The sequence below is a fragment of the Polypterus senegalus genome, chromosome 7 (assembly GCF_016835505.1).
Source record: "Polypterus senegalus isolate Bchr_013 chromosome 7, ASM1683550v1, whole genome shotgun sequence".
Taxonomy (NCBI): domain Eukaryota; kingdom Metazoa; phylum Chordata; class Cladistia; order Polypteriformes; family Polypteridae; genus Polypterus; species Polypterus senegalus.
In genome coordinates, this window is record NC_053160.1 from 131501956 (window position 1) to 131514930 (window position 12975).

Sequence of the window (12975 nt, forward strand, 5' to 3'; positions counted from 1 at the left end):
TTTCCATTAATGCTCTGTTTCTTTATTGCTGGTTCTTGGGATTGTAAAACTCAAACTTGTATTTATGATGTACAAAGCAGTAACCAACCATAGAAGGAATGCAAGGTTTTCACAAAGCATTCTCTCTCACATACAACCACTTACACTCAATGCAATTTACAGTTGAGGACTGAGCAAAAATGTATACATTTGGGATGTGTAAAGACACTGGAATTCCAGAAGAAAACAAGCGACCATGCAATTTCACATATTTTAATCAAGCTAGGTTTTAAACCCTGGCTCCTGCAGCTAAGAGGTTTCAATGCTAATCACGGCAGACTTATTTTCTCACAATTAGTAATCTGAACAGAAATAAGGGGAAAAATATTAAAGAATTCCAAGTTGTATTGAGCTGCCATATGACTGACCTTTAAGATTTAATTTAAAATAATAGCCAGTATCACAAACTGTCAACTTGTCATCCTATTCCACTGTTTAATTGACATTATTTCTTTTCCAAAACCAATTTGTTTCATTGTGTAGTTCTCATTGTGTGTCATTTATTTTAAAAATGTCAAATATATAGCTACTGTATATGATAGAAATAATCTCATGAAGAGATGACCATCAATAAACACAATCCAAATAAAAACACCTCATTTGTTACCCCCTTCTTCTGTTCATTTGACAACTGTTTTTAATACTAACTGGGGCTTTTTATCATTAAGGCTCTTCTTAATCAGATTTCTGCATGCAAGTTGGACACTGTAATCTGTAACGATTTCTAATTCCTAAATTTCCAGCTTTGAGGCGAGTGGCAGCTTAACCAGTAGCTTCATCTGTGTAACAGCGTTTTTCTTTCTTTTTTTTACTTATTGTAGAGAGATTCTTCTGAACTGTTTGTTTACTACATGTTTAGTGTTTTTATTTAAGTATATTATGGATATGGATATTTTTACAACAAACACTCCAAACAAAGAGAAACCTGGCAGAGTACAGCTCATTCTGGAAGAACTGAGGAGCAGGTATCAGGGATGCAGGGCTAGCACTAAGGTAATGGTGAAGCTTGGAAACAAACACAGGAAATATAAATCATCTATTCCATCAGTGGTAATGGGGAATGTGAATTCTCTGGTCAACAAGACGGACAAGCGAGCAGCACTAGTTAAAAACTATCGAGTGTTTTGGGAGTGCAGCTTGATGTGTCTGACGAAGACATGGCTGACCAACAATATTCCTGATGCTAGTCTGAACATTCTTGGGTTTACAAATGTAAGAGCCAAGAGAGATGCAAAATACTGTGGCAAAAGCAAAAGTTGGGGACTCACACTGTTTATTAACATCAAGCATGTAACAGTTAAAGAAACAATCTGCTGTCGGAAAAATTGAACTGTTGAAAAAAATTGAGCTGGAAAAATTGAACTATAGCTGTCTGTCCATATTACATGCCCACAGAGTTTTCTCACAACATTTTAGTTGTTCTTTACATTCCTCCACAGGCAGATGCAGGGACAGCATGTGACATCATACTCACAACTATCGGGAGACTTTAGATGCACCTCCAAAGGCTTTCATTACCACTTCTGGAGATGTCAATGATACTAAACTGGGCTCAACTCTGACTTCCTTCTTTCAGCATGTTGACTGGCCCACCAGAAAGAACAGAACAATTGACCCTCTTTATGCAAATGTGAAGGATTCCTACCAAGCCACTCTCTTCCTCCCACTTGTTAAATCTGACAACAATTTGGCTTACTTAAAGCCTCAGTACAAGTCTCAAGTTCAAGGACGCCCACAACCTATACACTCCTTCAGGAAATGGTTTCTTGAAGCTGAAAATGCTCTTAGGGACTATTTTGAGTCTAGTGACTGGAGTCTGCAGGAATCACATGGAGAGGACACTGAGGTGATTACAAACTGTGTTCAGACTATCTGAACTTTTTCGTGAACACTGTTGATCCTGTTAAAACTGTACACTGCTTGCTAATAATAAGCCCTGGTTTACCAGTGATATTAAGTGCCTTCTTAAAAAGAAGAAGATAGCATTCAAAAACAAGGACCAGGCAGAGCTGAGGAATGTACTTTAACATTCGACTAAGGAAGGCTAAAGAGCCCTACAGGAAGAAGGTAAAGCATAAGCTGCAACAAAATAACATCAGTGGGGTGTGGGATGATATGCAGACCATCGCAGGCTATAAGCAATGGAACCGCTGGACAGAAGAGGACTATGTGGTGAGAGAGAATGAGTTCAATCTCTTCTAAAACTGGTTTGACTGCCCTGCTCCTGCTTTAACTGCCACAAACTCACTGGCAACTACCAATCCCCCAAGCTGACAGAATAGATCATGCAGCCCTCTCCCCCCACAAACATAACAGCAGATCAGAAGGTGCCAATGGCCCCAAACAAGCCACCTGACACCTATCTCCCTGTTTCTCACATCATCACTTCTGACCAGGTTAGAGGAAATCTGAGGAGACTGAACCCTTAGAAGGCAGTTGGCACACACAAGGTGTGTCCAAAATTTCTAAGGGCCTGTGCTACTGAACTTCAGCACATCTTCGACCTTAACCTGTGAATGAGGATGGTCCACACTGTGGAATACCTCATGTCTCAACTCGGTTCCTTGAACAATGAAATTAAGCAAATTCAATGAATTCAGGTCTGTGGCCTTAACATCCCACATCATGAAGACCCTGGGGCGACTACTGCTTCATCTCCTCAGACCACAGGTGAATCACATGCTAGACCCCTTATAGTTTGCCTATCAAGAGAAAGTGGGTACGAATAATGCCATTCTCTACCTCCTCCACCGGACCTTCTCGCATCTGGACAAAAGACGTAATACTGTGAAGATCATGATCTTTGACTCTTCCAGCTCTTTCAATACCATCCAGCCCCTTCTACTGAGGGAGAAGCTGTCTAGGATTGGAGTTGACTCACAACTGGTGAATTGGATCACAGATTACCTCACTGGGAAACTGCAGATCACAGACTGTTATCAGTAGCACAGGAGCTCCACAGAGGTCTGTGCTTTCTCCTTTCCTCTTCACCCTGTACACATCGGACTTTAGCTACAACTCAGGGACATGCAACATGCAGAACTTCTCAGATGGCACTGCCATTGTGGGGTGTGTCGGGCTCTGGTGAATGACTTTGTAGAACGGAGTCGGTCAAACCAACTGCTGTTCAACACCAAAATCAAGGAAATGGTTGTGGACTACTGTAGATCTAGACCACCACTGAGACCTGTCTCCACTAAAGGGGTTGATGTGGAGTGGGTCAAGGCCTATACATTACTTGGGAGTGCAATTGGATGACAGATCTGACTAATCAGAGAACACAAAGGCTTTGTACAGGAAGAAGCAAAGCTAACTCTATTTTCTGAGGAGGCTGGGCTCCTTTAACATATGTAAGAAACTCCTTCAGGTGTTTTATCAGTTGGTGGTTGCCAATACTCTCTTCTATACTGTGGTGTTCTGGGGTATAGCTTGAAGAAGAGAAATTCTGATTGTATTGATAAGCTGATCAGGTGAGCAGGATCTGTGGTTGGCATGGAAATGGACTCAGTGGTGACAAAGAGGAGAAAACTATGCAAGCTGCTATTAATTATGGACAATGAACATCACCCATTACACCCCACCATAATTAAGCAGAGGAGTTTGTTTAGTGGTAGACTGCTATCAAAGAACTGCAATACAGCCAGATGCAAAAGATCTTTTGTCCCCAGAGCCATTAGACTCTTTACTTCTTCCCAACAGGGACAGGGATGACTGAATTCTGAGCCTGATTCTCCTTCTCCTCTCTTGTGGTGACTACTTCATAAGCTATATTAGCTTTTTTAGCTATCCACTATATCTGATATTTCATTACTTGGCTATCACTGTATAACTTTTTCCATAATGTGTCACTTTAAACATGTTACTCTATCAGCATAAGCCATGTCACTTTATTTTATTTTAGATATTATGTCACTTTAGTATCTGTCACTTTAATATCATATGTCACCATTTCAATTTAGTATTAGTGTTATTAACACAATTCCTATTGCACTGACATTATTGTATGCACCATCTACATTATCTATATTGGACTGTAAGATTCCAACCTCAATGTGCTTTGATTGCATTTGACAGACTGTACCTTCTTAATATTATTTATATAGTGTGTACTTAAATGTTCATATCTAACTTGGTATAACTTTTGGCTACTGCTGCTTAAATTTCCCTCTGGATCAATAAAATATCTATTATCATCATCACAACAACAACATCAACAACCTTCTGACTATTACACTCAATTCCTGCTATTTCCACATTACTTTGTTGATAAAATAAATATTGCACTTGGAAATACAAAAGCTCTGATGTTACATCTTACTAGGAATATGCTGTATCTGCTTTCTCTGCCCTACTGATTTAATCTGTGGTGATTTCTGTTCTGTGTTATTGCTAGTAGTCCAACCTTTTATTCAAGATTCCCACATCACATTCTAGATTTTGCGGTCACTGAAACTAACACCAAAAATGTCAAGATGCCAGAACAAACATATACGGGAAATTAAATCTGTTAAATCCTAGGAACATCTGTATATTAATACTTGTTAAAAAAAATAATGCTGTAGACATAAGCACATTTACACATCTACAAGTGAAGGTACACAAAACTGCAATTTCCCTCTTTCTGTCTTTTCTAAATTTGTTGTGTATAGTCAAGCTACTTATTTAAACAGTGCACCTTCTATTACATGAAAATTAAATAGGCTAAATGTGATTTGTTTTAAGGCCATTGTTATTTATAATGACCAGGTGGATAGCGTTATTCCAATTTACTGAGTACTAAATCACCCCTTTCTAATGTTGGTCAGCACCTTAGCACCCAAATCTCTGTCCAGCTAATTAGTGGTACACCACATCTCCATAGAAAAGGTAGCCCTACATTCTGTCTAAAATTTGGACTAAAGTATACCTTTTTATTCTTAAATATTTCTCACATATATCTGAAATATGATTGGGATGGTTTTCTTTGGCAGGAAGCAAGAAAAAAGAAACATACATAATCACTGAAAAAGATCACAGACATTTTGAAATGTAATTTCTCCTTAAATACATACAAAAACTAACAAAATAAAAAATAAATGACATTACCGTATCACTTTTTTAACCAACTCAAAGTGATTTTCATAGAGTGGGCAACCACTTCAGCCACCAGAAATGTATAGCATCCACCTGGATGGTGTGATGGCAGTCATTTTTGTGACATTATGCTCACCACCACACATTAGCCATTAGGTGATGAAAGAGTGAGATGAGATAGTTTGTCAGTAAAGAACAGATGATGATTGTGTGCACAACAACCTGGTTGTGGTGGGAAATTTGCTGAAGATACCTGGAATTATCATACTCTTATTGATAGTTGTCCAATGATCTTTTATGACCCCAGAGAGTCGGGACTTTGGTTTTATGTCTCATTCAAAGGATAGTGCCAAGATTTATAGCACAGTGTCTCAGTCACTGCACTGGCTCACTGCGATCCATACACTGATCACAGGGGAAGAACCACCTGAAGGTCTCACCAACACCTCTTCCTGCCACAATCCAATCTTTTTTTTAGATGGTCTCCCATCCAAGTACTGACTTGGCCTAAACTTGCTTAGCTTCAGGTGAATTACCTGTTCGGAAGTGCAGGTGGTAGGAACATAAAGTAGACTGATCACACAGGAGTTAGTGCTTTTGCCACATAACTTAGGAAAGCTGTGGAAAGATTCAAATTCAATGACTGTGTACAGTTGGTATGATCTACGTGCATCTGCATTTTTTTCCTTCTTAGCTGATGGTTTTCCTCCTATATACTCTACCAAATGTTTACACACTAAGATTAGTGACTGTAACCTTTCCCAAGCGTAAGTGTGCTTTGCGATTAACTCACAGTATTCTACAGTACACCTTCCAAATTTACGTAACTGCCCTGGCCCCATGCAACAATAAAGTGGGATCAAGCAAGTTCATACAATGGATAGATGGATCTCAAAAAATAAGGTATTAGATTTCAATATTTGGGCCTGTTTATAGTGGCATGACTGAAAAGGTTATATGGTGATGGGGGTAAAGGTGAGAGGTTACTTATCTATTATGGAAAAGCTGCATAATTTCTTGATAATATTAAATGTGGCTTTAAACTGTTTTCTTGCACCTTTCCACTTTGATGGTAGTTGGACAGGTTACAGGATTTCACTAAATGGATGGCACTTTAAAGGCTAAAGATGATATGTAAAGTGCCACTTTGCAAAAAATACATGCATCTAAAATCACTGTGACTCTAGACTTCCTTTGATGATTTTTCTATTTGAGTATGTAAAAAGTATTTGTTTATGTATTGTATTTATGACATTTTCTATGACTTAATTTAAGTAAAATGACCCGATTAGATACAAAACCAAAACAGAGACAGCAAATATCCAATGGCTCCCATTTGCAAAGTTATTTTCTACAGTGGTACCAAGGAGTTAACATAATGGGAAAGCTTTCCAGGCTATTTGTATTATTCATCTCTAGAAAAACTGTAAAATCTCTAAGGGTCGGAAACAAAGCAGAGTCTAACCTGGCTGGGATTCAAATGATAACTGCCATATTAAAACACCCATGCTAACTATAAATCCATTTCTACAGTCACTATGGCATAAAACAGATGTTGCAAGGTGTGAAAACCAATTTTAAGAGGTATGTGAATAATGATAAATGGTCAATAAGCAATTAGCCTGTCAAATTTGCAAACACATTATTTATCCATATGTAATCAAATAATTTGTCATTTACACAGAAAGACCTTAACAACAATGGGAAATGTACAAACACTTCAAAATGCAATTACATTTATGAAAAAGGCAAAATCTAAAATTGTTTCCTTCCATAGTACTATACAAACGTACCTATCTCACTGTCATAGACATATTCATCGGACTTTCATTATTACCTACAAAGCTACGTTTCATGTATGAGGACCCCCACCACTAACCTGGACTGTTCTTTATCTTTGTTATCATTCTTATACATTATTTGTGTCCTGTCTGCCTGCTATTACCTTATTTTTAACTCTGGACCACAACATCGTTTTCAACTGCTTCAATATTTGTTTTTCTTCCAGAATGTATTTGGTAGTTTATAAAGTGATGGACCATTGAATATCCTCTTTCACTTTTCTAATTTTACATCTCAAATCCTGTGCTTCTCTTCATTGTCAGAATGTTTTCACTTCTCTGTCTGATTTGTCAGACCAACACCATATGCCATGTCAATGACTCCCAAACCTACACAGATATAACCCCAGAAAGGCTATCAAGACTGGTCAAGCTTGCAACTTGCAATATAAATATAAATGAAAATGAAATACAAATGCCTGCATAAATGCCTCTGTACAAAGGCTCTACATGTACTATATATACTTTGTAGAATAAAACACTTTCTTGAAGGATCCACAAGACTCTCAAGGAAATGTGCACCAGCTTGAGGTTTAGGATACTGTGACCTACTTTCATCCACTCCATCATTCCAGGGAGGATCAGGCACTTTTACCCAAGGATCTCTCCTGTCATTAAGGGAACTTTCTACAGTCTAAAAACATTTAGATGTTCAACCAATCTCAAATAAAAAAAGCATTGTTTTGGATTACATTTCATTCTTTTTTTCAGGTATTTATGAACTATACAAAACAGATGCCACATTAGTACCACCAAACCTTGTGAGCCAGTCCATTTCAGTGAACTGAAACCAAAGCATTTGACATTAATCTTCAAGACCTATAAAGCTCACCTAAAAAACTAGGTAACAATAACAATGCAAAAAATTGGTCTTTGTTGCAGTTACCTATATAAGATGCAAAATCGGAGTACTGAAAATCCACTAGTATTACCTATTCATAAACATAAATGTACTAGCACTCATTCACAGGTCAAGGTGCTGCATGTTAAGGAGTTTTTTCTTACCATTCCAAGAAGGATCTACAACTATACATAGTGTAATATATATTTAATATTGTAGTTATTTATACCCAGGTTGTTGTCGTCTTCTTGTGCTTATTATGGACTGTTGACCTTACAGTTTAATATACTGTTGTTTTTGTATATTAAAAAGTTATGAGCTTTTGTACTAAAGATGTGGACAGGAAATGCAGAAAAAATGCTTGCTTTTAAACAAAACGTACAAATGTATCTTCTACTGTATGTAAATGAAGCTGATGACTAATTATGCAAACATGACAGATGCCAGCTACTGCGAATTGTTTTACATCCATTACGTCATCAAAGTAATCAAACAAACCAGAGCAGCACCTGGCAAGCGGACTCATCCAATAGTAGTTACGTGCAAAATGCTCTTCAAATATTCCGCAAAAGAGGCGGCGAGCAAGCTCCTCGGTTATCTCTGTATGTGGGTGTTAGTCATGGAAACGTCGTATACAGCAGTTCTCTTTTAAAAATGGAAAAAGTCAGTCTTGTGTGATGTATATAGCCAATCTGCGCGCCTTAGAGTATCTACACTTCTTTCTGTGCGTGTTTGTTCTTTTGCTAAATCTGGATATTATACTGAATTCCACCGATACTTGCTATCAGATGATGACCGTTAACGTTAAAATGCATTTACTCCTTTATTTTCTCACGTTCACAGAATTCAGATCTAAAAGAACACTATGCTAATATGCTCATGAGTTCGGTGTAAAAATCGAAATCTTATGCTGCTATTGTTATTTAAATACCTGTAATAAGATAGCCGGAGCGATTTTTTTCTCAAAACAGAACTGTACCACAAGTGAATGTAATTCAAAACTATCAATGCACTACTTACTGCAAATATTGATACCATACTTTTTAACTGTGTCATTTGGCTTTTAACCAAATTCAAATATCGGGATGTTGTTTCCCCTTTATTTAGCAGCGTATGAATTTGGCTTCCAGCAATCAAAGACTTCCACTTAGAGCAGTCCTTGTTTAAGAATATCATGCCGACTGTAAAGAACCCTAGAAGTTATTGGATTTTGAAGCACCAGTGTGGTTAATAATTCAACATTGAATTTAATATTCGGTTTGATAACAGTCGCACTATTTTAATTTTAGAATAGCGGCTTGGTAATGTTTTCTTATGCCTTCGCAAAGTATATTCCAGGACCTCAGAGAATTAGGACAGGCATGGAAACACCTGGATACTTCATTTTTTTTGAGAAGCGGTGTGTACAGTAAATGTCTTCCTCTCTACAGCTGACTTTATTCAGGAAATATTGTAAGCGCAAAACGAAGAGGACGACTTGCACTGTCCATATTGTTAATTGACTTCTTATGAATATATATGTATATACTACTCCTTCTAGCGTTACAGACTAACTAAATGCAGATTTATTTGCATGTATTTGGAATAAGCATAGAATCTGCGACTAAAGAAAGAAAATTAAATGGTTAATAAAAACTCCTCCATAACTAGTAATCAGGCATATGAAGCGTAATTTGATTTAGTGCGCGAGGCTACTGTATAACGGGTTCAAATTTATGAATAATTAATTCAAAATCATAATTAACATGGCTTAGAAAATGAGGAGAATATTCATAGACTAATCAGCGACACTTTTAATATGTGTACATCTGTGTGTGTGTGTATATGTATGTGTGTGTGCGCGAGAGAGAGAGAGAGAGAGAGCGTGTCCGTCTTCATAGTCTAGTTAAATGGCAGCTATGCATTATGCAACACCCTCCTAAAATCTTATGTTCTTCATCTGATTACCTCTGCAGCCTTTTATTTTTACTCGCCTGGTTGTTTATGTTAGGAACGCTAAAACAGTTGTGCACCGTTACAACAGGATTATCCTGGGAACAAGACTACACTTTCCACTCGTCTCTATGACCTCTGGATTAAAGTGTCCGGAGCTGAGAAGAAGGCGATGGTAAAGGGAAGCGGAGGGAGGGGTATGAGGAGAAAAAGCTGTAATAATTCAAGATGGTTCGAATTTAGGACAAAATGAACAGTGACACCTTAAGCGCAATGTGCTCACTGCACGAAAGAAGCCCGCTTCCAGAAATCGTTTAACGTCTTGAATACCCATTAGCCGCAGAACTGAAAATACATCCGTAATCAGTTTTCAGTTTTAACCTTAAATAATCCACTTATTTTCTGCGTCGCCGTTAGTTGCCTAAACGTACCCGTACCATTGAATTTTCTACATAAATTTAAATTAATCATACCGGATAAAGGAACTTAAAAGGGTTACATTTCGTTTGAATACATTGGGATATGTATTTCTGCATATCTGTCTATCTATCTATCTATCTATCTATCTATCTATCTCTCTCTCTTTATTTATATATATATATATATATATATATATATATATATATATATATATATATATATATATATATATATATATATATATATATATATATACATACATCGTTAAACATAGTCTTCAATAGGTCTTCCCTGCAGGAATTAATAATCTCGTTATTTCAACTTCAAAGTGTAACAAATGCGTTTCTTCCCTCTGGGTTTTACATTGAGTAAAACAGTAAAGTGCCTTGAAGAACTGTTGAGTTCAAAGGTACATTTTAAACATCCCCTAGAGGATGCTGTCTCTTGCTTTTTAATAGTCTAAAAATTAAAGTTCAGCAAGTTTTAATACTAAACTGGTGTATGCCTTTAAAAAAAAAACCTTTGATTTTTTTATAGGATAAAATAAATGAACTGTAGCGTTATACAAGGATTTCAGTATCAACACAATCGCATCCACACGTTTGTATAAAATACATATAATAAATACATGTGCGCAACACTGAGACAGATCAGATATCACAGAGCCACTGAAAAAGAAGTACTCCCAAAGTTGACATTGTTTCAGATGTCTACATCTGGCAGCGGTATATGATGCTGCCCGAAATGGGACTTTTTAAAATAATTAGGTGTGGGATAATCTTTAAGCTATCTGTTTGCTCGCACCTTCAGTTGTAAGAAATAGCAAACCCCAGTCATAAACGCTATCCTGAAACAATCTGAACCATGCAGTAGATATACAGTACGTTACATTGTTGTTACCCACTCACTCACCTTTTGCTATCTGCGGGACAGAGGCGCCTATGCAGAGGATGAGCAAAGCAACTAGAGGTCCCATCCTTTAAAGAAAATTGAGAAGACGGGGGTTGGGGGTTGATATCTTTACACACAGTCAGCACAAGTATCTTTCAAATTCCGATCTTTGCTTGGAACGCTTTTGTGTCAACACCAGTGGTAATTATCCTCTTATTTTCTGTAAGTCCTTTCGGAGAAGGCGGATGATCTCAGTGACTGCAGTGGTGAACGACGCGATGCTTTAGAGGAGAGCAAGAGAGGAGAGCCGCTCCGACCAGACAGCGAGCGCGGCGTTCTGTATACAAACAGAGAGACAGCCCAGCAGTGCTCCGACCGGGGCCACCCCCTGCTCCTCCCCTACACGTGCTGCTCCTGCCAATACAAAGACCCTTTAAATCAGGCTGGGTGGGACCTATATTACCTTATCTCTTCACATTATGCTTTTATCAAAGGCGTTGCCAGTGGGAAGACAGAGTGAGAGAGAGATTTGAGCGAGAGAGAGCAAGAGAGAGAGAGTGTATAATGGGGGAGGGATGGAAAGAAGGAGAGAGACAGAGAGGGAGAGAGAAGAGAAAGCAAGAATTCGCCTCTTGCCGTTTACATTAGTAGCTAACCAGCCTTCATTGAATCTTTAGCAGCTTAAAGTGCCTTGCATCATGGCCAAAGAACAAATTGTACAGTAGTCAGATCTAATAGATACATTGTTATTAGGTTGATGCTATTAATATTTTAATACTGTTAAACTGTAATATTAACTTTGTTCTTCCTATTGTCATATAATCAGGTATAGATAAATTTAAATTTGTTTATACACACACATTTATACATACAGCATATACTGTATATTGTACACATATTGTGTATACTGTATATTTTCTGGTAAAGGGTAGCACAGGCAAACTGTTTTTAGCACTGCTGCTTCACAGATGCAGAATCCTTGGTTCAAATCCCACACCTACTAATTATTTATGTGCAGTTTATACTTTTTCCTCTATCTGTGCAGGCTTTCCTCCACATACTTTAAGTTTTACATATTGCAAAAGATGTCCAGGTTACAGTGACTGGTGATTCCAAATTGGCTTTGATTGCATGAGTGTGCCCTGCCCACAGCTTGTTCCTGGCTTCCATCCAGTACTGCCAGGATATGTTTTGACCACCCATAACATTGAACTGGATTAGCAGGTATGTTATAAAATGTAATTTTAGGCATAATTTCCATTTTACAGTAATAGTTTCAGTTTTAGGTTAAGCACTTGAAAAAGTTCTACAACTAATGAAGTAATTATTTAGTAAATATCCATCCATCCATTATCCAACCCGCTATATTCTAACTACAGGGTCACGGGGGTCTGCTGGAGCCAATCCCAGCCAACACAGGGCACAAGGCAGGAAACTAACCTCAGGTAGGGTGCCAGCCCACCGCAGGGCGTGCACACACACACATACACACACACGCACACACACCCACACACCAAGCACACACTAGGGACAATTTAGGATCGCCAATGCACCTAACCTGCATGTCTTTAGACTGTGAAAGGAAACCGGAGTACCCGGAGGAAACCCATGTAGACACGGGGGAAAACATGCAAACTCCACGCAGGAGTAAATATATAAAATGTAAATATCTGCCTAAATTCTTTCAGTTACAAAGTGGATAGAAACATAAATGGCCAATTTTGTAGACAACTCACAAAAAGGTATAATTGGTCTTTAAAGACATTTGCTACTAATCAGTTTGACATTGTTACATGATTTTCCAACACAAATTGTGTTTTGCTGAATGGTAAATAAAAAAAAAAATCCGTATTACTGTAGGTACTTGTTAAATAATTTGTAAATGCTTGCAAATACATGACCCAATATATGAACTATCACTTAATAACTATTTGAAAA

General features: G+C 37.8%; 1 protein-coding gene across 8 annotated transcripts in view; it reads right to left on the reverse strand.

Moving 5' to 3' along the window:
* LOC120532859 (EGF-like repeat and discoidin I-like domain-containing protein 3) overlaps positions 1-11551 on the reverse strand; it is a 939662-nt gene extending 928111 nt beyond the window's left edge. For 4 of the 8 annotated variants that reach the window (XM_039759301.1, XM_039759300.1, XM_039759299.1 and 1 more), the window contains exon 1: positions 11059-11550. In XM_039759301.1, coding sequence (XP_039615235.1) covers positions 11059-11122 — 64 coding nt within the window. In that variant the 5' untranslated portion in view covers positions 11123-11550. Of the gene's footprint in view, positions 1-11058 lie in introns of all 8 variants that reach the window. The other 4 variants (XM_039759297.1, XM_039759296.1, XM_039759295.1 and 1 more) reach the window with 2 other exon arrangements.
* Between the last annotated feature and the right edge of the window lie 1424 nt (positions 11552-12975).